At 42.6% G+C, this 27,284-nt stretch overlaps 1 protein-coding gene across 24 annotated transcripts in view; it reads left to right on the top strand.

Moving 5' to 3' along the window:
* Positions 1 to 27,284, top strand: part of Sox6 (SRY-box transcription factor 6) — a 610,295-nt gene that overhangs the window by 559,047 nt on the left and 23,964 nt on the right. For all 24 annotated transcript variants that reach the window (XM_045144830.1, XM_045144813.1, XM_045144834.1 and 21 more), the window contains one exon: positions 11,399 to 11,507. In XM_045144830.1, the coding sequence (XP_045000765.1) occupies positions 11,399 to 11,507 (109 nt within the window). The remainder of the gene's footprint in view (positions 1 to 11,398; positions 11,508 to 27,284) is intronic.

Genomic DNA, 27,284 nt, shown 5'->3' with positions numbered 1-27,284 from the left:
ACATATCACCACAGTTGGACACAATCTTTTGTCATTTGTAGTGTTGCCATCTTGGAGTACTGTTTTGAATAGGGTTCCTAAATATCCTCTTCTTTAAACTCACGCTAAAAATTTTCAGTTTCAGATTATTTCTTAATATTTTTATGAAGTGAGAAGTCTCTAAATTTTAATTTTACTTAATCTTCAAAAGAGTCTTTTCTAACCTCAGACTTAATTGTTGTATCCTGTTATGTCATTGTTATGTTCCTTTTCCCTAGACGAAGGATATAGTGAGATACACAACACCTGGACAGCAAAGAGCAGCTTCGCTCAGGAGACAGGGCCTCCTCTTGGCAGTGACCATAACATTGTAATTTTTTGCTTGCCAGTGGACACAGATATACCGTGTACCAGCACTACCACAGGGAGGTACTGTGTACCAGCACTACCACAGGGAGGTACCGTGTACCAGCACTACCACAGGGAGGTACCGTGTACCAGCACTACCACAGGGAGGTACCGTGTACAAGCACTACCACAGGGAGGTACTGTGTACAAGCACTACCACAGGCAGGTACTATGTACCAGCACTCCCTCAGGGACTACCATGGGGGTGTACTGTGTACTAGTGCTACCATAGCAAACACCATACTGGAGACAGAGAGGCATATTTATGACAATGCAAATGAAAATAGTTCCCTCTGACTTTCCTAGCCCCTTCCCTTGCCTACCTGTCATCAAGTCCCTGCCCTTCTATTGCCTATGATAACAACATGATTCAAACAGTAGTTGCTTAGGGCCAAGTATAAACACCGTTTAGTAGGTTGGTTTGACAAATGGATTGATTTTGAGTGCTTTCCTTGAGAATATAAATAATTGCTAGAATGTTCTCTGACACAGAGAAGTGAATTTTAGAAATGAGTTCTGTAGAGGAGAATTCATAGAGCACACACATCAACTCTCACCAGGTCTTAGAGCTCCGAGCTGGATGAAACCATGGAGACAAGCTGACTCCCTGACTTCACAGTAAGCAGCGGCTCCCATACTCAGTACTGAGAGGCTAGGTGTAAGGAGCTGAGAGTCGGTGGGCTGAGGCACATTCAGGGTGAGTGTGCCGGGGGCTACATGGTTTCTGGCAAGCAGCCTAGCCCCTCTGGTCTCAGTGTTCTCAGAGTGAAGGTATCTATATTTCCTTCTTGCATGGAAGTTTCCGCATGATCTTTCATTGTGTCTTAATATGTGTCAATTTGCAGCAAGCATATTTCTTTGAATTATAAGAAAATCACTTAAGGGAAATGAGATATTTATACATCTCATGAATCAAAACAAGTGTATTGTGACAATAATTATGCTTTTCCACTTTGTTTACATATTTTTGTAGGAAAAGGTCTTTAAAATCATCAGTTTTTCAGGTAAAATAGAAGTAGAAGACATTTTTACAAAAGATATTTATTCTTGGTTTATGTGATTTTGATGCTTTCCAAATTGAACAAATGGAAGGGGCGTCTCCACAGGGTTGACAGATGCATGCTGCACGTGGCATGAGCACCTGGCATCAGAGGTTTAGACTCTGAACCAAGAGACTTCCCAAAATGCTTCCTCAGAAAAAGACGTTTGCCTAGCTGGTCATTAATTTTGTTATGATACCCTTTGTTCATATAGTAAATGTCAGAATAAGTCTTCTTGCTGGTTTAAATGGACAGAATTATCCAGGTTTTAAAGTCATCTGTTAAAGAGGAGTTTATAATTTTTACAATGGAACCTTTTGTGAACTTGTTACAAAACAAAATTATCAGAGAACATTCAGGGACAAATGTGCCTCATGCCCCCTTACACGAATCAAACACTGAAACCACATATGAGCAGGGCCTGGGCTGCCACACAACTGGATTTGTTTAAATCTGGATGCTTTATGGCTCTACTTGGGAGTTGCAAACTTATAAATAACCTCACAATTGGTTAAAACCATATTAAAACCATATGAATGAGACAGAAAGCATTTGGTTAAAGGGGTTGAGTGAGCATGATAATCCTGATGAAACTAATTTAATTCAGTGGCTCCCAAGGCTGAGAGAGTCTCATATCTTTGGCGTTAATACTACCGTGTCATTTATCATGTGATGGTCAGGAACATGAGTCTAAGGAGATGTTTAGGGTGTTGACATCATTGGCTAGCAGAAACACAACTTGCTTGGTTTGGTGTGCTCTTCAAATCCTGAGGGAAACTTGTCATACATCATTTGGGAATGTTTTTGAAAGCCCCATAAAACATATCTACAAGAAGTGCCACAGACATGAGCTCATTTCAGCAGGCTTTGGCTGCAGGTTTTCCTCAGCTTATCAGGCACAGTGCTAGCTTGGGGCAGAGACCTATGGAGCACTTTCCCTTGCCAAGGTGACCAGCATCCTGGGAGATCTGAGCATCATGTGTCAATCTTCACTGATTCTGTTCCTTTCCCTAAGTATAAATCATCAGGCTTTTGAAAACATTTGCTAAGCCTTTCTAAGTTTTTTTTTTTCCCTTCTAAGGGGAATCATTCTCATCTGCAGTATTATGGAGAGATGATAGGTAAGTAGATGGATGATAGTGGAAGACAGATAATAGAAAGATGATCAATGGATAGATAGATTCCATTGTAGGTTGGTAAATAGATAGTTGATAGGGAGGTAAATTGATAGATAGATGATAGAGAATAGCTAGGTAGAGACCTACATACATACGTACATGCATAGCCCTGCTACTCGGTCCTAATTGCACAAGCATCTGTAGGGTTGTCACTGGGGATAACAGGCTATCTTCTCAAAAATCTTCATTTGATCATGTGACAGATTTTGACCAGCAACTTTTGTGAAAACTGTTGTGGCATAAGAGGCAGAAGGTATCATTATAATGGTTTCTTATACCATAACAAAACACAACAGACCGTGTGGCTTAAACGCAAGAAATGTATGTTCTCAGTTCTGGAAGCTGGAAGTTAAAGGTCAAGGTGTCAGAGGATTAGTTTCTTCTGAGACTCTGTCTTGTCTCTGCCTTCTTATATAACCTTATATGGTTTTATCCTGGGTGGGCACACCTCCTTCAAGTCCCTCTGTGTTCTCATATAAATACACCACTCAGATTGCATTTGTGCTCACCCTCAGAGCTCCATTGGACTTGGCTATGTCTTTAAAGGTCCTGTCTCCAAATATAGTCAACCTAAGAATCAAGGAGCTAGGACTCAACTAATAGAAGCCATCATTGCTGAACCCCTGTGCTCTCAAGCTCTGTGAAAGGATTCCCCAACACTCTGTTCATGTGCTTTCACCTGGATTATTTACCCAGGAATGCTTTCTCTTCTCCAAAAGAATTACTTGGATTACCAGTTTTTCCTATTACCTTTCAGGAGAACTTGGCATTTATGTTGCTAATGGTGGATTGTTGAGTGTTATCTGGGGTGTGGGAGTGCAGGAATGTTCTTCTTGCCGAGTGCTGTCACATAAGGAGGCCGCTCCTCAGATAGAAGAGTACGTGGAATGCATGGGGCTGTGAAAAGCATGCTCAGAAGGCGCTAAGAAGGTCTACTGTGTTGAAAGGGAAATCCTCACCTTGCAGGTGATAAGGTCTTGAGCACTCACGAAGAGACCCTAACAAGCCCCAGCCAACACATGGTTACCAGGGCTGGACCTAAATTCATCTCTGAGATGCTAGATCTTTAGCTGGATAGAGCTATTGTTGATGCAGGAAAACAGATGTTATTAGATCAGGACAGTACTAATTTTTAAAACATGTAGCAAATATTAAGAGACAAAAGAAGATATTTGATGAATTGCTTCATCTATTTATTTTTTCAGACCACTCACTGTGGTTTCTCTCACTGCGACCTTGTGGTCTGAGCATTTCCTCACCATTGTACAGGGGAGAGAGCACAGAGATCACATGGAATCAAACTGTACAGTTATGATTTCAAATTCTCTTTAGCACAGCTACCTACCCAAATTTTTGTTATGACTTAGAATAGAAAAACCTTTTGTGTGGCACCGTTTCCTCTAATAAAAATGATGGTCACAATAATGCTTCTCTGGTGTGAGGCCCCATTGGCCATTCTCACTGCTGGGTGCTGAGTGGCCCTCTTCCCTACTTCTCCCATAGCTATGTGTGCTCTGGGGCAAACACAGTTGGAAATCATGGACCTTAACACCTTCCTGAGTCTTGGCCCAGTTTTGGTGTTAAGGATGCATGAACAGCTTTAACTGACAGCGTCATTTAGCAATGGGGTTCAACAATGAACTTCATTCTCTAAGCCAGAGTCTTTATCATCACAGTTACCAAATCTAGAACCATTAAAATATCATTAAGAAAGCAAAGCCCAGACCTTTCAAGGTAACTTCCTCCAAAAACTATCACCTTTTACAGAGTGTATGTGGTTGCTTTTTATTGCAAAACCTGCATGTTTTGATCCTTTGTTAAATAACTCAATGTAAAATAAGTGACATAAAATAGAGTGGCAGGATTTGCTTAGTAAAAGGAAGGGAACCCCATGTGTGTTAAGTAATACTGTTGAGAATCGTTGAACACGATATGCCCAGACATAAACTTGAGCAGATCATCCACAGGGACAGCCAAGGAACTGTTCCACACTGTATCTGATATTGTCCTGCTTCCAAAAAAAGCATAATATAAAATAAAACTGCTTCTTTTAAAACGTGTAGTGGTGTAGAAACCAAGCATTTATGGCCAATAATATCTTCTGTTGCCAGTGTTTTACAAAGACTTTGCAAAGATGCAAGTATTATTTACCATCGGAAATGCCACGGTGGAATGTATATTAAGCTCTAGAATCAAATGAGTTTTTTCCTGTATGTCCTTTAGCATTGCTTATTCCCACCCTTAGGAAATATTTAGGGTATATACCAACAGTTGTTTGCTTGGGTTTTTGTTACTCAGGGAGATATCCACAATACTGTGAGGAGTGTTGAGTCTAAACAGCTTTTCCACAGACTTAAAATATTGGAAAGCTAGTAGCTCTTTCTGCGTCTGGACACACTCTTCCCCAGGGAACACTTCATGTGTGTGGGGGAGCGCATCATGTGACACAATGACACCTGAAGGTTTTGGTACCTGGGTGCTGTGGCAGAGCTGTAGGGAGACCTAAGATACAAGCCCTGGCTTATAAAGTCTCATCTTGCTGACGGAAATGTGGCTGTGTGCATGAACAAACATGACTCTTTAACATAGCACAATAAAATCTGGGAGCTAATTATTCAGGGAAGACTTAGGATTTTGATAAATGAGAGTATATGTTAATTAGGGCAGACAGGGTTCATAGGAAACTTGGGTTTTTCAGTGTAAATAGGGCTTGGGCAAGAAGAGAGAGAAGAAAATGTACCCCAGCAGACATGAGGAAAGCAGGATCAAGGTGTTACTTAGTATTAGGCATCAAGTCATCTTCCACCCCAAGCAGAGGATGACGGTAGAGTATGACGGGAGAATTGTACAAATCTGGTTTGAAGAGGCCTTTTCACACCAGTGAATGAAGGACCTAAGAAGTACGGGGAGGGATTGGCTGGAGATCCATGGGAGGTTCTGAACTCGGTCCTGAAATGGTACTCTGTGCACAAGCAGCCTGGAGAGATGGACCGGCCACAACCCAGCTCCAAGGCTGCAGCAATCAGAGTGGTGTGGCCATGAGGTGTGTACTGGGGTCCTGGGAGGCTAGTTGATGGCAGGAGATCCCTCAGGGAAAGTGCCAGTGTAAGACTGTGGAAGGAAGGCAGCCACCCTGGATGATTGGCTAGACAGTGAGCGAAAGGACAAAAGTGAGACATGTCCTTTTGGTCAGTTGACATCGATAACAGAAGAATAAGAATGGCATTGAGTAAGGGGAAGTCTGCTTTGGTAGAGAACTCATTAATTTTAGATTAGGATAAAGTATTTTTTTCCAGAGTGAATCCAGTATATATGTGGAGAAATCAAATGTTCAGGTAAGACTGAAGCTTGGAGCGGTGATAAAAACAAGACTCCATTCAGCAAGTGCTGAATAGCTTAAACTTTGCAGAAACTTTGAGAGTAGATTATAGCTCAGGGTATCATAATAGTCTTACAAGGATTTTGTGCCCAATTCAGTATACAAAAATATGATTGATGGGCTATGGTATTAACTTTTCATGTAAAATTCCACTTTACAAATCTGAAAGGTTTTTAAAAGGTTTTAATATTTAAATGTGTATTTGGGTACATAATAACAAAATTCTTATTTACATAAAGAAAGAATCATACCAGATTCCCCATGTAAAAGATAGGTGCTACTAAATCCACAGTTATGTGAGTACAGAATATTCTCTTTACTGTCTTCTACATATATAAATAGAATATTTGGCAATTAGTTAATAACACACATTTAAGTTTATTTAAGAGAGTCAGTGTGGAGCGCATTCTAATTGTAATGTATTTTACATAAGAAAATAACCCAAGATGATTATTTTTCACCAGGTTTAATTACGATATAGATACCAGACATCTAGGTATGTGCTATGTGGCTGCTATAAATGAGCTCACATTTTGACAGTCTGTAGAAACGAGCAGTGGAATAGAGGCTAGTAAAGTGCCTCTTATTGGACCACCCAAATAAAATATGCCCCTCAGTTTCCAGACAAGTCTCCTTGAATGGCACATAACCAATTGTAAAGCAACAAACAAAGGGCTTCTCTCCGCTCCCACTGCTACATCCGGGAGTGTGCTGAAGGCCTTGAGGTGGCAGTGAGGCCGGGTCAGTCTTGGTAACTCGGAGGCAAGGTGAAGGGGCGTCATTCCGTTTCGTGTGTTGTTCTTGGGAGACGGCTGCCATCAGTCATCTCGCGTATGGTTTGAAAAAGGTTTGTCTCACTGGCAAGCAAACTGTTATTTAAGTACACCATCCACTCTACTACTGAAACAGTTTTGCCAAACTTATCCAAGTAGTCTCCCATGCTTAGAGATGGTATAAATATCATTTATTGCTAGCAGTTTTCTTCAGACTCTATGGAATGTCTTCCCGCTGCCTGATCTAAGTGTCCCAGTTTACATTATGGCCTTTACTGCCTCTGTTTGATGGAGTGATCAGTAAAAATTTAATGACACTATAAAATAATAAAAATGTCATTAATTTACCACGGATCTTGGATGCAGTGGTTGTAAAGTTACATTAATAAACAGAATATTTTTTACAACAAAAAGCATTGTTACGTGGGAACGTATAAATAACCCACATAAATTTAAGAGCAATTTTACTGTTAGCACACACATTATTATGGAATAGCCAATAAGTGTATAAAACATAGTATATAAAATTTTATTAAAATATACTGTGCACATCAAAAATTCAGCTTTTATCTAAGTGCAAAGAAAAGCCATTATTGTGTGCTTACTGTTTCATTGCTGTTCTCTCCCCAGATCACAATTTTACATTTGTTGCCAGTAAGAGGAAGTTCATTTCTTTTCCTAGATGAAAACAAACCTCTGGTCTTTTAGTTACCCCGCATTCATTCTTGCTCTCCACTGATGCAAAGATGTAATCTATCAGTCTTGCCATGGTAGGGAGGGGAAAGTTGCTAATTTAATGCAAAGTTAAAAATAATGCCTGAGGAGCTGAGTGGTTTGTTCAGTGACTCTGGAAATAAGGGACAATAATGCAGAGTCTGTCACCAGAGAGGCTGCCCCATCATTGACTCTGATAATACGTGAGGATGATGGATGCGACCATCTTGTGGCTTGTAGCATTTAACATTCATCAGCTCTCACTAACGGGGGCTTTATCATTTAAATATCTTTATTTAATATGCAACATCTACCTCATACATCATCATTTCAAAGCACTTAGAGAGTCAACAGTCCCTACAACACAGCAGAGCTGACTTTAATTTTTTTTAGTAATTTTTATGTTGCCTGCATGTTTGTGACTGACAGAGCATAAGTAAGTGTCTGGTCATATTGCTGCATGTAAAGTGTACATTTCTCTGTCCACAGGAAGACTGGGGACAATAACAGAAGGTGGGATTAAATTAGCAATGAGGGATTTAGCTCATATCTCTGAAATATCCTACTGGAGAGCTATGTACATTGTGAAGGCTAGTCCAAGAGAGAGGAGTGAGTTTTGGATCTAAGGACTTGTCACCCACTGTCTGTATTTGTTTCATATAGGGACATACCCACTGGCATGTAATGGCCAGATTAAGTCTCTTGGAACTGAAGGATCTTTGTGCTTCTCCCTGTGCCCCTGTTCACATCCTGTGTTTTTGAGGCTTGTGTTCTACCTCACTGGGAAAATCTTTGCTTAGCTCAGCTGCCCTGACCTAACTGGTAGACATCAGGCCCTCTTATCTTATAGTTCTGTGGCTGGCAAATAAATATTCTGAGTTATTCTTTGAAGAAAAGAAGGAAATCTTCTGGGAGACTAGGTGGGAATTTATATGAAAGGGCATGGCTTTGCAGACCCTGCTTTAATCTCAAACACAGTGCTTAATATTATCAAATTTACAGTGCAACCTACTGCCCCAAACAATTTTTATCACTGATTTATTTTCTGCCTCTTTAACAAGTATTTCATGGGATATACCTCCTTGTCTTCTACTCTGTCAAAATATTGATATTTTATAGGGAAAGGATCGTTGCAGAAGAATTTTTTTCAATGAAGTAAAGAAAAAAAAGCATGACTTCAAAGACGCTGTGAATGTGCTGTTGAGGGTTCTGAATGTTTTTTGTTGTGATTAAAAGCTGGCTGATAGTACTGGGTTGGGAGTGCACTTCATTTTTATAAAAGAAAAGATATTATCATCATGTACGCTTTGTTGTCTTAGGATTTTACAAACCATGGCATGTAATTTTCCCTCTTCTCCTTCCTTGTCAAAATATTGATATTCTTTCAGGAACTTTATTTTTTTTAACTGAGAATATTTTCCAGTAAAATCAAAGAGAATGAATGACTAGAAAGGTACTTGAAATATGCATATTGATAGGTAGCTTGGTCTGCTGATTTGCAGAGAAAGTTGTCCTCCCCCCCAAATACTGCTAAAGGTTGTTCTTCCGGGAAGATTGCAGGTGTCAGATCAGAGCTCCTTCTGTGGGAACAAAGGGGAGCATTCACATGCAAATGCATGAGAGGCGGAACAATGTGAAGAGACTGAGGGTGAACACTTTATTTCACTGGTAGTACCCCTCTTCACTTTAATTCCTTTGCTGTACGTCATGACAACCAAAAGTGCTGCTCAGAGACAGAAAGTGGCTGATGAAAGGCAGCTGTCCTTCCCCCACAATGTGAGAAACGTCCTGTGGCTGTGGTCACTTTCTGCTGGGTTCTGTTTTGGGCTTCATTTGCTCCTGCCCAGTAGTGATTGCTCAGAAGAAGATGGTAGGAAACCAGCCATACTTGGTTTGGTCCTTATTTCCAACCTGGCCTTTACAAAGGTCTCATTTCGGTTTCCTCCACATGCTGCTCCACAGCCTAGTTAGCCTCATTTACTCGGAGAAGCCCATGGCTGTCATGTGTGTTGCAAATCCCTACTGTGAGATTAGAGCAAGGATAGTGCTGTGTTTTCTTCCAGCATATTCTATGATGAAGAGGAACCAGAAGACTTCCTGTGCAATTTGACTGATGGAAATTAATTATAGAAATATAATGATATTCAAAAACAGTCCTATTAGAAAGCACAAATGTACTGAGACTGTACAAATAAGCTACAGCCTGCATCAAGTAATTGTATGTTTGCTCTTTAAGAATATTTCCAAGTTTCTAAACATCATCCAGAGGAGAATACCCAGAGTGTTTCCATCCACTGTCAGACACACTCAGTACGGAAGTAGGTCATTGAACAATAGACCGCAGCCATCAGCACTCGCTGCTGCATAATGCATTAGTACAACATGCAGAAACCGTCCCCGGAGCTGGGAGCCGCTATTTCATGTCTGTAAATTCAAGCTGACATGACATTTAATACTGTTGTGTAGTAATGAACAACAAGGTTTCGTTCATTCATAAGCATAAGGAGGGGCCAGGTTTGATCAACAAAGTGGCAGTGAGGTGAGGGGCCTACGCGCTGGGCTTCTTCAGACTGGAACTCCACGTTCACGATGGCCAGTGAGTCCTTGGCTCCTGATCTGGAGAGCTGCTCAGCCCGGTCACTGTGGCCCAGAGTCCTACTCTTAGAAGAGTTGCTTGACAGGCCAACCTTATTGGGGTTCCCTCGGAAAGCAGCAGGGGTATCAAACTCTCATGGCTTCATGACTGCCAAAGAGTGGTGTCCTTCTCAGTTCCCAGAAAGTCACTGTTAAAAGTTGTTTACAGACTGGAGAGATGGCTTAGTGGTTAAGGCGCTTGCCTGGGAAGCCTGATGACCCATGTTCAACTCCCCAGATCCTACATAAGCCAGACATACAAAGCAATGCATGTGCAAGGGTGCACATGTACACAAGTTAGCGTGTGCCACATCTGGTGTTTGACTATAGTGGTTGGAGGCCCTGATGTGCCAATTCTTTGGCTCTTTCCCTCTCTCATTAAAAAGGCCAGTGTATTGGGCTTGCCTCAAAAAAAAGTTGTTCTCAGGGCTGGGGAGATGCCTCAGTAGTTAAAGGCACTTGTTTTTGAAGCCTGCCTGTGCAGGTTCAATTCCCAAGCCATCTATATAAGCATGGTATGAGTATCTGGTGTTCATTTGCACTGGTAAGAGGCCCTTGCACCCCCATACACAGACACATGCACATTCACACAAATAAATAAATACTTTTTTTTTTTTTTTTTTTTTTTGGTTTTTCGAGGTAGGGTACTCACTCTAGCTCAGGCTGACCTGAAGTTCACTGTGTAGTCTCAGGGTGGCCTTGAACTCACGGTGATCCTCCTACCTCTGCCTCCCGAGTGCTGGGATTAAAGGCATGCGCCACCACGCCCAGCAATAAATACAATTTTCAAAAAGCCATGCTCAAAACAGTGGCAGCAATTCCAACATCTAGTTGATCTGCTTTGAAATACTTGTTTTGAAATCTTGGTAGATAAAATTCTAACTTACACTTCCAGGAGCACTGATGCAAACTCTTCTCTAAAGGAAAAAAAAAAAAAAGCTTAGTAGTATATTTTAATCAGAACTATCTTTCAAGTGTTTTCACATTTGGCTCAACTCTGTCTGTTGCATTCCTTTTAGATGGATGGAATAAATCCAGCAGGGAGAAGTGCTGAGTGGCTCTGCCAGGTCCCTGTCCCAGGCTCCCTTTCCATACAGGTGTATGATCTAGAAGGCTGTCAGCTGTGTCCATAGCCAGCCCTCGGCACAGTCTTCCCGGGATGTCTTCAGAGCACAAATGCATCAGAACTGATGTTTGCAAACCTAAGTTTTGCCCATTAAGTATAAGAGACCTGGGAAGGAAAGAGTGGCTGCTGTGGGAGCTGGAATAAGCCTCTGATTATTCTCTCCTTAGGAAAGAACGCGCTTTGAGAATTTGGGGCCCCAGTTAACAGGAAAGTCCAGTGAAGATGGGAAGCTGGGCCCAGGAGTCATCGACCTCACTCGGCCAGAAGACGCAGAGGGTGAGTGGTTCTTGTGTGCTCGTGCTCCTGGCTGCTGCGCTGGGCTTTGCAGGCCTGTCTGACTTAGATGTCGATCTTTCAGGCCTTGCTAGGAATCACCATTGGGATTTTTGGAGCAAAGTACAGGGCCTGTCCATCTTGAGCATTCATAATGGTTGAGGACTCTGAGACGCTGATAGGTCCCATCTCACTGAGCACACAGTCATCCAGTACCTGTAAAGTTTCATTGTAAAGCTTAAGAGACAAGGACCCTGCGTCCCAGTGAGTGACAGAGCTCTGTGTTACATCTATTTCACTAGATTCTTGTTAAGAAAAAGAAACAGATAAGGTAGGAGATTTTGTGTTTTAAATTCCAAAGTGATTCGTAGGTACACTGAAACCCTTTTGGGAACCAAGTGATAGTTTGTGGCCCCTCCAGCAGAAACTTATTCACTGCCTGACGACTATCCAGCCCCAAGTCTGGCAGAAAGCACAGTGTCACTCTTTAGGTGTGGACCTGCGGCCGTGTCCGTCCTGTCCTCCTCACTTCTCTTAGCGCGTGTTTGTCTTAAATACACAGCGGCTCGTCAGCAGAACGTGCTCCCCAGAGGCTGGGCACAATTTATGGGTTAGGTCAGCACTTTGCTAGTCATGTTGCTGCTTATTTACTGTGTCATCACAGAGTGGCGACCGGTTTTCCCGTTAGCTGCTGCTTTGGCAGAATCTGTCCCACCAGTCAGGAAAGATTAATTTGCTCTCTTAAGAGTAACGTGATCCTTTCCCCATCTCAGATCCCAACTAAAGTCCCCTTTTAGCTTGAAGGAAAGAATCCCACTAGTATCCTTTTAACCAGTAGGATTTCTTCCAGGGCCTCATCCCTTAAAACACACAAAGACTCTGAGCTGAGCCCTCCTCAGTGCTCAGAATGCCCTGCAGGAGCGGTCTCTCTCTCTCTCTCTCTCTCTCTCTCTCTCTCTCTCTCTCTCTCTCTCTGTGTGTGTGTGTGTGTGTGTGTGTGTGTGTGGAGGGGGGGGTGTAATGTCAGACACAGGCCAGGCTTCTGGGTTCCCAAAAGAGCAGTCTGTATGCCAGCAGGAAATCCTAGTCCTGGCAACACAGTGTCAAAGTAAATTGCGAATGTCATGTGCATGCACCTACATATGTTTGCATGTGTGTGTGTATGTTCTGTGTGAAAGAAAGAGCAACAGATAGAGGAAAGAAAGGGAAAAGAGATGAGAGGGGAAGAGGAAAGGGGAGAGATGGAAGTAAGAACTGGAATTGTGTGTGCTCTCTTTCTTAAAGAGTGTGAACCAAGAGCACCTGGACATTGTCACATTGTCACAGAAGAGCAGACTTTCCACTGGCAGTGAGATGCCTAGGAACACTGTTGGCATCCAGATGATGGGACTGACACAGTGAACAACCTGATTGCAGCACAGACGCGGTGCCCAGTCCCTGAGTCTGTGGAGAAGTCTGTCAGAACTGGTCATCTCAGCTCTGCTGGAAGGTGGAATACCTAAATCTTTGACCACATGTAACCACATAAATAGTCGTCATCATTTTGGGGTAGTGTATGTGGAAATAGGTGAGGAATTATATAGGGCTCCATCACCTGACATTTATCTGATATATTTTTTTTTAATTTTTAACTATATATTACCTATAGATATAGACAGTTGCCTCTCAGTGATGCCTATGTCATGTGCATGGAGTTATTAAATACTATAAGAGGGAAAAGATATTAAACCTTGACCTTAGGGAAATATTTTTCAGAATTATCTTTGAAAATTCCATTTAATACACAGCTGTCTAAATTTAAGTATATGTTCATGGTTAACATTTTTTCCCCATGAACATTTGTCAAGTGCTCATATGCCCAGAGGATAGGTTAACTTTTTTACACCTATTTTATCATGCTGTAATCCTTACACACATTGTAAACAAGGCAATAATTATTTATTATTTTCTTATTATTATCATTATAGGGTCTCGTTATGTAGCCCAAGCTGCCCTTAAGCTCATGATCGTCCTGCTTCAGCCTCCTAAGTGGTAAGACAATAAGTTTGTTCCACTTCACTTAGATATCAGGCTGGTGTCATTATTCTTTCCATTTTTCATGTTAGAAATTGAGGCTGAGAAAAAATAAATAACAGTATAAGCTACATAACTAATAAAGAGAGAGCTAAGATTGATGTGAGGCTCAGCTCTCAGTTGCCATTTGCACCACTATATATACCGCTGGTTACGTGGTGCCTTCCTTTCTGTGAGCAAACTCCCTGTGACCTTCCTCAGTTTGCCCCTTTTCCTCTCCCCTAAATATAGCAGCCATGCCATACATCAGTTCTCGTGTTTCTTGGTTTCCTGGGGCAGCTTGCTGATGAGGGTAATGGCAGAAGGGCTGTTGTGGCCCAGGAGCTTGAGGAGCGTGTGAAAACCTCCCTTCAGAAGCTTGCCCAGAGTTGCCATCGAGACATCGAGACATCATGTGCTTGTAGGAGGCCGTGAGCTCCTGAATGGAGTCAAGTTTCCTGCTCTAATATGGCCAGCAGAGCAGAGCCTGTGCGAGGCCGCTGGGATGGCCACTAGCCTGCTGCTGGCTTCAGGGTATTTGCTGGTATCTGGTCAAGTGTGGGCTGAGCACAAAAGCTGCCAGAGTTGTGGTTCATAGTAGAGTCAGAGTAGACAACAGGTTCTCAGAATACTTTGTCTACTTTGGTCCTTCATATCGCCCTCAGCAGGAAGATTTAAAAAGGGTTGGAGTATCAAAGTAACAACAGGAGAAGAGTGTCCTCCCTCACCAAGCCCCACCGTCCAACAAAACGAGCAGGAGTCAGCATTTCCAGGTGCCTGCAGTGTGCCAGCCCCAGAGCTGGATCCCAGGCGGACCACACACGTGAAAGAGCGGTGCCTCGGAGCTCCTGCTGAAGTGGGGAAGGACGGGATCGAAAGGGCAGGCGGTGTGTGCATAAGTGCTTCATGTCACATGAACTCTAAGAACAGGACGTTGTGGCCCTCTGCAGGGAACTCAGAAGGGAGGGCACTGTAGGGAAGCTGAGTTGATAGGTGACTTCTTGCCTTTGGCTTGGGAAGTCTTTTCCCTCCGCCTATAAATAATTATTTCCATATTCTATGATTTTAAGGGGCTGTGCCCTCCCCATACTTATTCTCAACCCTTGTGACAAAAGCAAGTGAGCCTGAAGATGAGGCTATGTTCTACCAGACTTCCCAAGAGAAGGTCTGCCAGACGTAAATATGACAGTATTACTTAGTAAGCAACTTATAGATCTGCTTCGAAGCCCTGGGCATGGAGAGTAAAGGAAAGGTCACCCATAGAGGCAGCTGTGCATGTGTATTAACCACTCATCAAAATCAAATGACAAAACCATAAGCAAGGAAAACAGAAATTAAAAATATAAAAGGCAAATGCCTTCACAATTTTATTTTTAAAGTCCAGCTGTTATTCGGCTTGAATGTGACAAGACAGCATTTCTTGTTTACCATGATATTTATAAAGCTACACATTTACTGATGCTGGGGACTTAGGAAGCCTGGGTAAGGTCTTGTTGCACTTCAGAGCTGACAAAGGCTGAACATGTATTGAGTATGCAGTGTTTTTAGCTTCTCTATAGGACATGTAAGAAAGGACTTGATTAGTTGGTTCTGCCACCTCCTGTCAAGAATGATGAGCAGCTGTTGAACTTTCTCTGTGGCATTTCCCCTCTCCTTGTTGTGCTTAGCAAGAGTTCACTTCTTATACCAGCCCTCCCAATTCCAAAGGTGCATAGTGCAGATGAAGGTTCTGAGATATCTGGATGGACATTCCTTTCCTAAATGACTGAAAACAAGGAACTCATATCTTTGAGCCTAAGTTTGAAAGAGGCATGTTGGGTTTGATTATCTCTTAAGATCTTTTCTAACCCCATGATTGATATTAGGGTCCTAATAAAACACTGTGTGTCTTTTTATGAGAAAGATGATGTAGCCACGATAAGTCACAATTCATTTTCCAGATAAATAAAAGAATACAATAATACCTTAGAAAATGTTCATTAAGCTTGACTGTTTAATAAAGAGAATGGTAGTGTTTTCCAGTTACCTTTCACAGATGAGCCTCTCTCCCTAGTTTCCCCTTCTCTTCTCCGGCACTGTTATAGCAATGACTTGGGTTTTCAAACCATGATCTTTCTATCTTTCATCCCCATGTCCTTCTTCCCTCTCACTTTCTGTCTTATACCGTAGAGAATGTTCATCACACTTGACTGTTTATTGAGAAAGATAGTATTTTCCAGTTATCTTTCACAGATGAGCCTCTTTCCAGTTTTCCCCTTCTCTTCTCCAGCTCTATTACAGCAATGACTTGGGTTTTCAAACCATGATCTTTCTATCTTTCTTACCCCCATCATTCTTCCCTCTCAAGCCTGAGATTTTATTGTTTTAGAACATGGTTTGAGTAAGATAGCATTCTTCCAAAATCTTTTTTAGGATTTATTTGCTTATTTGAGAAAGAGAGCAATAAAGAGGCAGAGAGAGAGGGAGGGAGAATGGTGCATCAGGACCTTCAGCCACTGCAAACGAACTCCAGATGCATGTGCCACCATGTGCATCTGGCTTATGTGGGTCCTGGTGAATTGAACCTGGGTCATTTAGCTTTGCAGGCAAGCTTAACCATTAAGCCATCTCTCCAGCCCTTCCAAAATCTTTTTAAATTTTCACCGTCCGTCTTTGTGTCCTAGCCTCAGAGTGAGCTACACCTCATTTGAATGTGTGGAATATGAGCCTATTATTTTAGAATGAGCTCTGAAAGTGACTATCCATGGCCAGCTTTTAGGAAACTGACTTGCTCTTGAGACACTAACTATAATTCTCTTAGTTCTTTGTTAATAATTTATAGCAGAGAGAGTGTGTGTGTGTGTGTGTGTTCTTTTAACTTTTATCCACTGGGTTTAGTCCAACTTCTGGGCTCTGGCAGAATAAGGCATCTGATTGCTCTAGATGCCACCACATCATATGTTTGCTGGAGGAATATGAGACAACTTCCAAGCTGTGTTTATACTAAGAGGCAGGTCTTCCCTTCCATGAGCTTTCTCATCTAAGAGTGATCAAGGCTTCTCATGACCCCTTTCACCCAAGAAACTGTTACAGTTCCCAGGCATACATAGACAAAAGACTTATTAATTGAATACTTACTGATGGCAAATTATAAAGACATTTACCTTAGACAATCCCTTGACATACATATAATTGTATTATTCATTAAAGACAAAAGAAAATTTGCATGCTAATGAGTTTTCTGTGTTTGCTTAACTTTTACATAAAGAATTAAATATTGACTAAGCTATTTGACACTATAGGATATAGAGCATTTTTAGCAATTTTCAGAGTGGAGTGGTCAGTATTTATTTTGATATCATAAACATTCAATGCTGAGAATACCACTTTGCATAAATAGGTAGTACAAAATGGCAGAAGTAGGTTTTGGGCCTTTGTATATTCAGTGAAACACTGTGGTTCATAACATACGCTAGTCTGGAATGTAAGCCAGGTTATTCCGGGCAGTGTGTTGGTGCCGTATGCCGTATGGCACGCTGGCATGCACAATACTGGGTGCACATTCTGTATGTTCAGAACCAAGGCTTCGGTGGTGTCGTGTGACACAGCCCAGGCAAGCACTGCCAGAAACACCTGGATTCATTCCGTGTCTGACTGGAACCTTTCACTGCTGCCTACATTTCCACAACCGCACATTCTGCTGTGGAATCCCCTATGAGGCAGATGCTGTGATCTGATTTACATGGCCTCTAAAACTGCCTGTAGTTGAATTCATTTGCCTTTAAGGCAACTAACAAGTAGTTAGGGGCTGTGTAACCTTTTTCCCCCTTGAAATGATGGGAAATAAGACCTCATGCATGTCAGACAAGTGCTCTATCACAAAGCTACATGCACAATCCAATGTAATGTTTTCTTTTTTTAATCAATTAATTAATTTGTTTATGAAAGAGAGAGGGAGGGAGGGAGAGAATGGCACACCAGGCCCTCTACCCACCACAAACGAACTCCCGATGCATGTATCACCTTGTACACCTGGCTTATGTAAGTGCAGGCGAATCGAACCCGGCAAGTGCCTTAACTGCTCAGCCATCTCTCCAACCCCGAGGTAATCTTGATGATAAATAATATTAATGTCGAGTTATCACATGCCTTTGCTCATCCAGGTCTCATGCTGCTAGAGCAGGAACCAGAAGAGAAGGTGAGGATACACAGAAACAGAAAAGACCTGAGCAGCTGGAGGGGTGTTGACAGGGTGGTGCTGGAGGCCTGTGTGGCTGCTTGAAATAGTGTCCAGGCAGCTCAGAGGAGCCTTTAAAGAGTCCTCAGGTCAGGGTGTGAGGCCCAGCTATATAGCAAGGGAGGCCCAAGACGTGGCAAAGATAAGGACCAGTTGCCCAGGCGGGGAGATAAGCAGAGTTCATGAAGTCCTTAGCTCTGGACTCACTTTGTTGTATGAGCATCACAAAAATGTATTTTACTGTGGATATAAACGGTTTTAGAGGATCTTGTGCACCAGTTTATATCAGCACTATATATAAAGTGCAGCGCTCTTAAACAAGCAAATAAACTTCTCTTAAAGAAATATATTTGCTGTGTCTTAAAAGCTCCCAAATAACCTTTAATGTTGGTAGAAAACAATTTCCATTGAACTCTTCAAGTGATAGATCGTCCTGATGGGGCAGAAGAGAGAAATGTCAAGATTCCTGTAGAACTCCATCTCCCGAATACTGCATAAAGGGAACTCACCTCTTGCCTTAGCTGCTGAAGTGTGAAAGCCTGGTCAAAGACCCTGGCTCCTGGAGACCAGAACCCAGCCCTGCCCTCTGCCTGGCTTCTCCTTGGCTGTAAACACTTGCCAGAACGAACAGCAGTCCACTTTTCTGACAGGATGCCTCTACCCCAGGAGGAAGATCATCTGTGTTCTTCCTGAGTCACATAGCCAGGGTGACAAGGATTCCTACCACCTACTGTGACAGTTAGAGGCAAGGTGAGAATAGCTAGCATGTGTTCCATCTGCCCTGTGTCTGCCCCTTCGGGTTGTTGACCATAGGCTGGTGGGATTTGAAGAACATGAGACCGGTTTCTAAAGACTCTTTAAATTTTCTTTACTTAGGGCCAGGACTGTATTTGAAACCAACATTTTTGTCTAATTGCTGTTTACCTTCCCTTTAAGCTTAGAAACTATTTGTAACTTGTTTCAAAGACCCAGAGCCCACACCTGCTTCTGCTATTCACCCTTACTGACTGTCGATATACCTTTCCTTAGCCAAAATCTTCCTGTACCTGAGTGCGCCCTTTGTCTAGATATTTCTGTCATTTGTCCTTCTTGTCTGTTGGGGTTTGCCCCTGTCTTCTGCCCAGCTTCACACCCTGGAGATGGTTCTCAAGTTCCAGGAGCTGGCTCTTTCCAATCAGAATCTGTCCCCATGTAGGACGTCACCGTCTCCAGTTTTATTCACTATATTCAACCAGCTTATGGCTTGCTGAGCTGCACACAGTTCTTTTATGGGCCAACAAGACCACACTGTGTGCTGCTGGGGCTGGTGATGGAGCTGGAATAGCAAGGCTAGCCCATGTTGAAAACAAAGCTGTCTAAGATACGAGGCATGCAAGTACATCGATGGGGAAACAGGAAATAAGTGCTTGGTGCTCAGTGGCCGTTCTGGAAGGCCTAAGGTGGAGTATGGCTAGAAATTAGAAAAACAGATAAGTAAAGAGCAAGGGAAGGGCAGTCAGGTGACAGGGTGATCCAAAGTGTGCGCAGAGGCTATAAAGTGAATAGGAAGCTCTGGGACAGTCCTTTCTCACCTACATGGTCTCCATCAAGGCCAACACGAAGCCTCACTCATACACTCAGCTACTGCTTATGGACCTAACTATGTTCTTGAAAAAGCTGGGTGTCGGGCTGCAGAAGGCCTTGGATGTCAGGGTGAGGAACTTGTCACCAAATAGACAAGTATTAACCTTAAACTGTTAGCATTCATGTAGGCGGGAAGGTGAACAGTAAGGAGGCGACTATTGGACTGGCCTCAGAGCTGCTTCCATCTTTGCATCTCTGCTCGCCTTAACCTCTTGGCTGAGTGTCTTCCCCTGTTGCATTCAAGACAAAGCTGTGCACTGGCTACATGGGGTTTTCATTCAAATCATACTTAAAACACCTGTTCCCCTGTCCTCCTAGACAAGGTGTCCATGATGACCGGCCAGCGCCTGGCAGGTCAGCCTTGGGCTTGCCTCTGTCGTGTACAGGTGTGGTCTTCTGGAGTGCTTTTGCTCAGTACGCCTCAGTCAGATCAGGTGCTGCTGCCAGAGGGAGGAGACCGGTGAGAACAGGAAGTGCTTGCACTACAATCAAACTGTGATATTCAGGAATAAGCCATTAAAAGAAACTCTAGAGGAAAAGTTTCATATGTCACATGTTAAACCATTTTACATGTATCTCAATACACCAGTTGATGCTTACTGCTTTTGGTGGTCTACCCTGCACTGCACTTCGTATCAGCTCAGTGTTCTGTGGGGAGGTCCATCCTGCTTGATGACAAACTGAGCAGGGCAGCAGCTGAAAAGCTCCTGAAATGTTCTTACCTCCCACTTACAGTTTCCTAGTGAGCACCACCCTTTGTCATTTCAGGGGCCTTTATAAGGAAGCTGGTCAGCCAGTTCACACCATCAGAATCTCTTCCTTTTCCTGGCTGTGGCCCCACAGTCTGGTTTTGTGACACATGGGAGCTGGATAACCGTGGCCTCGTGCACATCCACTGTATGTTAGTGGGTGTCATACAGATCCTTTGGAAACAGAGACTGGCTTTCTTAATAAGTCACTTAGGGGCTGGGATGATGGCTTAGAGGTTAAGGCGTTTGCCTGCAAAGCCAAAGGACCTCAGTTCAATTCCCCAGGCCCCACGTAAGCCAGATGGACAAGGGGGCACATGCGTCTGGAGTTGGTTTACAGTGGCTGGAGGCCATGGCGCACCCATTCTCTCTCTCAAATAAAGTAAAAAAAAAAATTTTTTTTAAAGAAGTCACTTAGGTCAGGTGTGGTAGCACACACCTTTAATCCCAGCACTCAGGAGGCAGAGGTCGGAGGATTGCTGTGAGTTCGAAGCCACCCTGAGACTACATAGAGAAGTCCGGGTCAGCCTGGACTAGGATGAAACCCTACCTCAGGAAAAAAAAAATCACTTAGTACCCACTCCTCCAACAAACTGTGAGTCTGTTAACTGCCTGAATAGCAGAGAGGGTAGAATAAGCTACATCACCCTGGCCTGAGGGCATGAGGAGACTCTCACAAAGCTGTCTCAGTCACCCACCTGCTGTGTTCTTGGTACTGGAATATACATTCTTCTTCCCCCGTTGCTGGCTGCTGCTTCTGGAGGGACCACTGGTTTAGTGTGCGACTGGTTTAGTGTGTCACTGGTTTAGTGTGTGCTCTGTGTTGGGAATTTACATGTGCTCCTGTTCACTTCTCAGAAAGGTGCTACAAAGTAGACATTCTTAGTCCTCTTATGTGGGGAGGCTTAGCTGTCGTTTAGATGAGTGAAATCATTCACTTTGTCAAGAGAGAAGAAATTTTCCACTCAACTCGGAGCTCCCTACACACAGGCATTCAGACCATGCTGCCTCTCAGTTGTCCCCAAGAAGAGCTGCTTAACTGCTTCTCTTTATTGGAGCAGCCTTTCTCTACAGCAGGAAAGCTTGATGAGAAGTTTTGCTTTTAATCTTCCAAATCACACGCCATTCAGGAGACATGTTGGCCCACAAGCTCAGGTTCATTTCCCCAGATCCTTGAAACACCCCTCACTGGGGAAAACAAAATAAAACAAAACAACAACAACAACAACAACAACAAAAAGGTAGCTTTTCCTGGGCCCGTATGGTGTCTCTCCTTTCTAATAAAAGACAGATTCCCTGGAACAAATATAATAAAATGAAACACAGAAAAGAGGCCATTCAGAGGAGTCTGGGAGTTTGGAGATCTAAGCCTGGCAAACACTAAAACAAGTCTGCCACCACCTCAGGGATTCCTGCCGATGGCCATGTGCAGTCTTGGGGACAATAGCATGGAACTCTTGCCAGTTCCTAACTGAGAGATTTGGGAGCAATTGAACATCTCATTTTCCTCATGTGGAATGAGAAGAGTGGATTAAGTGGTCTTTATTATCCCTTTAGTGTAAAAGTTCTCTAATTTTATGAGCTTATTTCTTTCCTAGTTTTATACTATTCAAGGAAGGTTTGCATGCTGCTTTGAATTCATTCATATATTTACAAACACCCCAGAACAATACAACAGTATTAAGATTTAATATCCACAAAGGGTCAGACTTCTCTTACTACGCTTCCAAGGATTTCCTGGAAGCAAGGAGGCTAGCAGATCGGAAGTGTGCCATGTGGCAAGTCAATCAAAGAAGTAAAACAAGCCAGGTGTGGTGTCAGACTCCTTAATCCCAGCACTCAGAAGGCAGCCATAGGAGGATCACCCTGAGTTCAAGGCCAGCCTGAGACTAGGAATTCCAGGTCAGCCTAGGCTAGAGTAAGACCTTACCTCAAAGAAAAAGGAGAAGAAGAAGTAAAATGAGAACGAAAATTATCTGCATCTTAAATAATTCTAGGTACCTTTTCCCCATCTGGGCAATTCTTGCAAGATACTTAGCAGACTATAAAAAATAAAATAGGGATTTATACTAGTTGACAATAGAAAGTCCCAGATGCTAGTGAAAAAAGCCAGCTAGGTAAGTCTCTAAAATCCTCATTGTCAAAGATACCTGTTGTTTTCTGCTGTCTTGATAAGCATTTTCATATATACCTCATGCCAGCTTCTGGTATGAGACCTAAGAGGTGCAGCTATAGAGAAGACCCTATACGCCCATTGCAGTTTGGTATGTAGTCTAGTGAAGAAGGTAATAGTTTGGATGAAGTATGGCAAACATCGAGTTAGTGGTGAGAAAAAGGCACAGGATGTCTTCTGTAAGATCCTTGAATGTTTAGTCTAACCTAGAAACCATGTTAGACTTCCATTGAAAAGACAATCCCTGAATATGTCTTCAAGGAGTGATTGCAAGATGGGCAGGCTATTGCAGAAAGAGAGAAAGCTGGAATTCTGAGTGTAAAAACAGTGGAGAGAACTAGAATTGGTACGGTGTTATTAAGCAAAACGCCCTGTGTAGAGTAACCAGGGATGGTACTGGAGCCATAGGTAGAGGGCTGGGTTCTGGAGAAACCTGTCTGTTATTCTGAGAATTGGGACTCATCTACTGGCATTGGGGAGTTTTAAATATAGGAATGGTCTGATGAGAACTGAATTTTGTTGAATTTGAACGTGGAAAGTAGAATACTAGTTTTTATGATAGTCCAGCAGAAATGATGAGGGTTCAGGCAGTTGTTAAGAGGAGAACAGGGAGAAGTGGTGAGGGCTAAGACAATTGTCAAGGGGAAAAATGGAAAAGAAATGGTGAGGGCTAAGGCAGTTCTTAAGGGGAGAAATAGGAGATAAGTGGTGAGGGCTCGGGCAGTTGGCAAGGGGAGAGGCAGAAGGCTGGATTTGCTAGTGCTTGGAAAATTGAGATATTCTTGATCTTGGTTTGCACTCCTTCATTTCATGTACAGCCCGTGATGGGTGAAGCCAAACCCTGATGAACAGCATGATTATTTAGAGGACTATCTTTCTGTCAGACTCTATGCCCTCCAAAGGCTGCTTCTGGAATCTGAGCCTGGTGTCCCTGAAACCTTAGGAAGCCAGAACCTGTTATTGTCCCCAACCCATTCCCAGTGATCTGAGTTCCAAGCTGAAATGTCGACTCAGCCGCATGCGAGCCCTCCTGCGCACACACGCACACACACGCACACACACGCAGCGTGCGGACAGCAAGTGGAACGTCCAATGCTTAGTGCTGCTCTCAGGTCATGAGGACAGAGAAGTGTGTAGGCCATCCGAGCTGCCATGGGACTCTGTAGTTGAAACAAGATAAAGGACTCTGCTTAGCTCTCTGTGTAAGTCAAATATAACTTGAGAGTTTTTTTTAAGTAAATATAGGCACCAAAACTTAAAGCAAGAGTCTTACAGACAGCCTGGTGTATCACTGGTTAGAATTTCCTTCATTTTGCAAAGCCACAGGCCACATGCATCAGCTCACCACAAAGTCATTAAGCCTTTTTAAGCTCAGATGAAAAACATTAGCAAATACCACAAAAGGCTTTAGTGTAGCCCCTTTGTTCATTCACATATGGCACGTTATAACTCCTGCGCCACTCTGGCCGCGTGTTTGTTTAAGCTGCCTCCATCAGGCTGGTCCTGGAAGAACAAAAGACATCTTGAGCAATCCTGGGCAGGAAATGGGCTAATCTAAACATGGTTTGTGACACTTTAAGTAGAATAGAAAGCGAAGGGATTGATTAGTCATTAATGTCCAATTGGGTCCATATGGATGCTACAATAATAAAGCCTTTTTCCGAGCAGTAGCCGAGTTATTGAATTAGAGGTTTATGTTTCCTCAGAGCTGACCTTAGGGAATTCCCTTTTGGTTCTTCTTGCTGATCTTTTAAAGAGAATGGATTTGCTAATAGAACAATATAGGGGCCCTGCCCACAAGAACATTCACTCATAATCCTTCAACTGAGGAAGGCCTTACTTCCGCCTCATTCTACTCCCTGCTATAATTCTAGTCACCGGGGCTTTTTGTGAATGCCCTGGCATCTTCCTTGGTGCATAATTTCAGACACCAATCAGACAGTGGCTTGAACTTCCTAACAAGTAACGGGCTCCGCTGACAGGCTGAGCAATAGGGACGTGGTCTCCTTACAAGGAAACACTCATGTTCCAACCCAGGAATGGCAGAATGAAATTTCAGTTATTTAAGATTGCCAAATGGTGCGGGGGAGAGCTCTGGCTTGGAGTAAGTGTGCTAGACTGAAAGACAGGAGGCAGAGGTTCTAGGTCCTTCTATGGTGGCTGGTTACCACAGGGAGAGATCACATGACCTCCGTGAACCTGGTTCCACCCTTGCAGAGGATTGTAAAGAGGAGTGAGGTTCTGTACTTCCTGACAGCACTTGAAAGATCTGGTTTTACTTGAGATGCGTTCCTAGAGCCTGACCTATGGCCTAGCCTGCCCGACAGGGAAAGTGCTTTCTACACTGCCCTGGCGCTGTGACTTTATTTATACAGTGATGTGACTGTCTATTCATGAATCTCTTCCGTTCATTCATGGACTTTCTTGGTGTGGGTAATGTCAATGGCTGACGTGTAACTAGAAGACACTTGGTTTTTGTGTGTTCAAGAATATTAGGATGAAGGCAGGGAGATGAAATTTTATGTGTGGACAACTGAATGATTAATTCCTCAGTCAAAATACCACAGGTAATTCATCTTTTCTTCCTGCACCATTGGGTCCAAGTCTGGCACCAGTCACTAGCTCAAAAGAACCATGGATTCACATTTTGCTTGCCATCAAGTCATGCCACACACACCAATAGGCCATTCCTGCTAACCTATGCAGCGTTGTGGCTCAGCAGTAGGGTGCTTCTTAAGAAGGTTTGATCCCCGGTATCCACAAAACAGACAAATTAACCTATCTAGCTTTTATTCTATTGAAGGACATGAGAAACAAGTTCTATTTGGCACTCTTGGCAATCCTTTTTTTCTCAGATGTGATAGACACATCACTTCTTTGACAAGGAAGGATAGTTCTTTGCTATAGATTGCATTTTTTGTCCAAGTAAACCACTAGGATAGTCAACTCCATTTCCATTTACTTCCTTCTTTTTATAGGAAGAAATAAAATTTGAATTTCAAGCTTCCTTATAATGAGAATAAGTCGACATTTTGGCAGTGAACAGAAACAAGAAGTTAGGGCTCTCGAAGCTGTAGGTAGACAGCTGTCAGCCACTGTTAAGCACATGGCACTGACCTTCTACCACAGTAAGATGAGTTTGGTGGGTAGTACCCCATTGTATGCATAATTTGTCCGTTTTCCAATTATTTCTAGATTTTGTCTACTACCAATAAAACTGCTGAGATTTTTTTAATTTTTTGTTTTATTTTTATGTATTTATTAGAGAGTGACACAGAGAGAAAGAGAGAGAGAGAGAGAGAGAGAGAGAGAGAGAGAGAGAGAAAGAATAGGCACACCAGGGCCTCCAGCCCCTGCAGATGAACTCCAGACGCATGCACCCCCTTGTGTATCTGGATAACGTGGGGAATCATGCCTCGAACCGGGGTCCTTAGACTTCACAGGCAAGTGCTTAACCACTAAGCCATCTCTCCAGCCCAGAGATATTTTTTATATGTCTATTTATAGACAGAAGTTTCCATCTGTTTTGGCTAAATACTGAGGAGTGAAACGGCCCTATCATAGATGAAGCTGCCCAAAGCTCCCCTATTTCTCACTTCCACCCCCAGACTGTCAGATCGTCAAGTATGGCATGTCCTTGCCGACATTTAACTTTGAAGCCATTGTAGCACATGTGGAACAAAACCTCATTGTAGTTTTATTTTTGTTTATTTTTATTTATTTGAGAGTGACAGAGAGGAGGAGGAGGAGGAGGAGAGAGAAAGAGAGAGAGAATGGGCGCGCCAGGGCTTCCAGCCACTGCAAACGAACTCCAGACGCATACGCCCCCTTGTGCATCTGGCTAACGTGGGTCCTGGGGAATCGAGCCTCGAACCGGGGCCCTTAGGCTTCACAGGCAAGCGCTTAAGCCATCTCTCCAGCCCATCATTGTAGTTTTAACTTGCAGTTTTCTGATAGTTGATGATGTGAATTGCCTTGTCATGTGTTCATTGGCTGTTTCCCTTTTGCCCACTTGAAAAGTAGATCTTTACTTTCATTATTTTTGGAGAAGTTCTTTCTATATTCTGGAGTTAAACTCTTGTCAGATGTGTATATTATGAATAATTTCCACCAACTTATTGTTTGACATTGGGGTCTTTATGTCTTCTCAATGAGGCCTCACACTGTGTAACCAGGCTGGCCTGGAACTCACTCTGTAGACTAGGCAGACCTCAAATTCATGATCCTCCTGCTGCAACCTTCCAAGTAGGATATTGAGACTGTAGGCATGCACCACCACCACCACCCCGACTTCATTTCTTAATAATGATCTAATGAAAAGAGTTTTAATTTTAGTACTTCAATTTATTATTTTTCTCATAAGGTTAGTGCTTTTTATTCCAAGATCACTCTAAAATATCCTTTATATCTTGTGGAGTGTTTTGCTTTTAGTTTCATTCATGACTGACCTCAAATTATTTGTTGGGATAAGAGATCCAGGTTTGCTTCTACCAAGAACTGATTCTGGTTCTACTTGCTGGAAGACTACTGTTCCCATGGTAACAGGCTGGCTCTTTGCAACTGTGAGATCTAGCTTTCCTCGTATCTGTTTTGGCTCATCTTGCTGCTTCATTTTCTTATAAAATTTTAAAATCTCTTGTCAATGTCTAAAAAAAAAGTCTGGAGAATAAATAAATAATGGTAATAACTGAAATGATATAACATTGGGTTTTCTGATTCATGAACATAGTATATTCTTCTACTTCTTTAGGCCTCTGAAAGTCACAAATGTTTTGTTTTCAGTATAGATGTCTTGAACACTTCTTTTTGGCTAAAGTTATTCCTAAATATTATATTTTCTGATGTTATTATTCATTTAAATTTTAAAAAGTTAAGTATATGAAATATAATTGATTTATGTGTTTATATATTATATTGCAATACTGATAATTTTACTTATTCTAGCAATTATTTTGTATATACACTCT

The sequence above is a fragment of the Jaculus jaculus genome, chromosome 3, assembly GCF_020740685.1.
Source record: "Jaculus jaculus isolate mJacJac1 chromosome 3, mJacJac1.mat.Y.cur, whole genome shotgun sequence".
Taxonomy (NCBI): domain Eukaryota; kingdom Metazoa; phylum Chordata; class Mammalia; order Rodentia; family Dipodidae; genus Jaculus; species Jaculus jaculus.
Note: the sequence above shows the minus strand (reverse complement) of the source record. Positions and strands in the feature narration are given on the sequence as shown.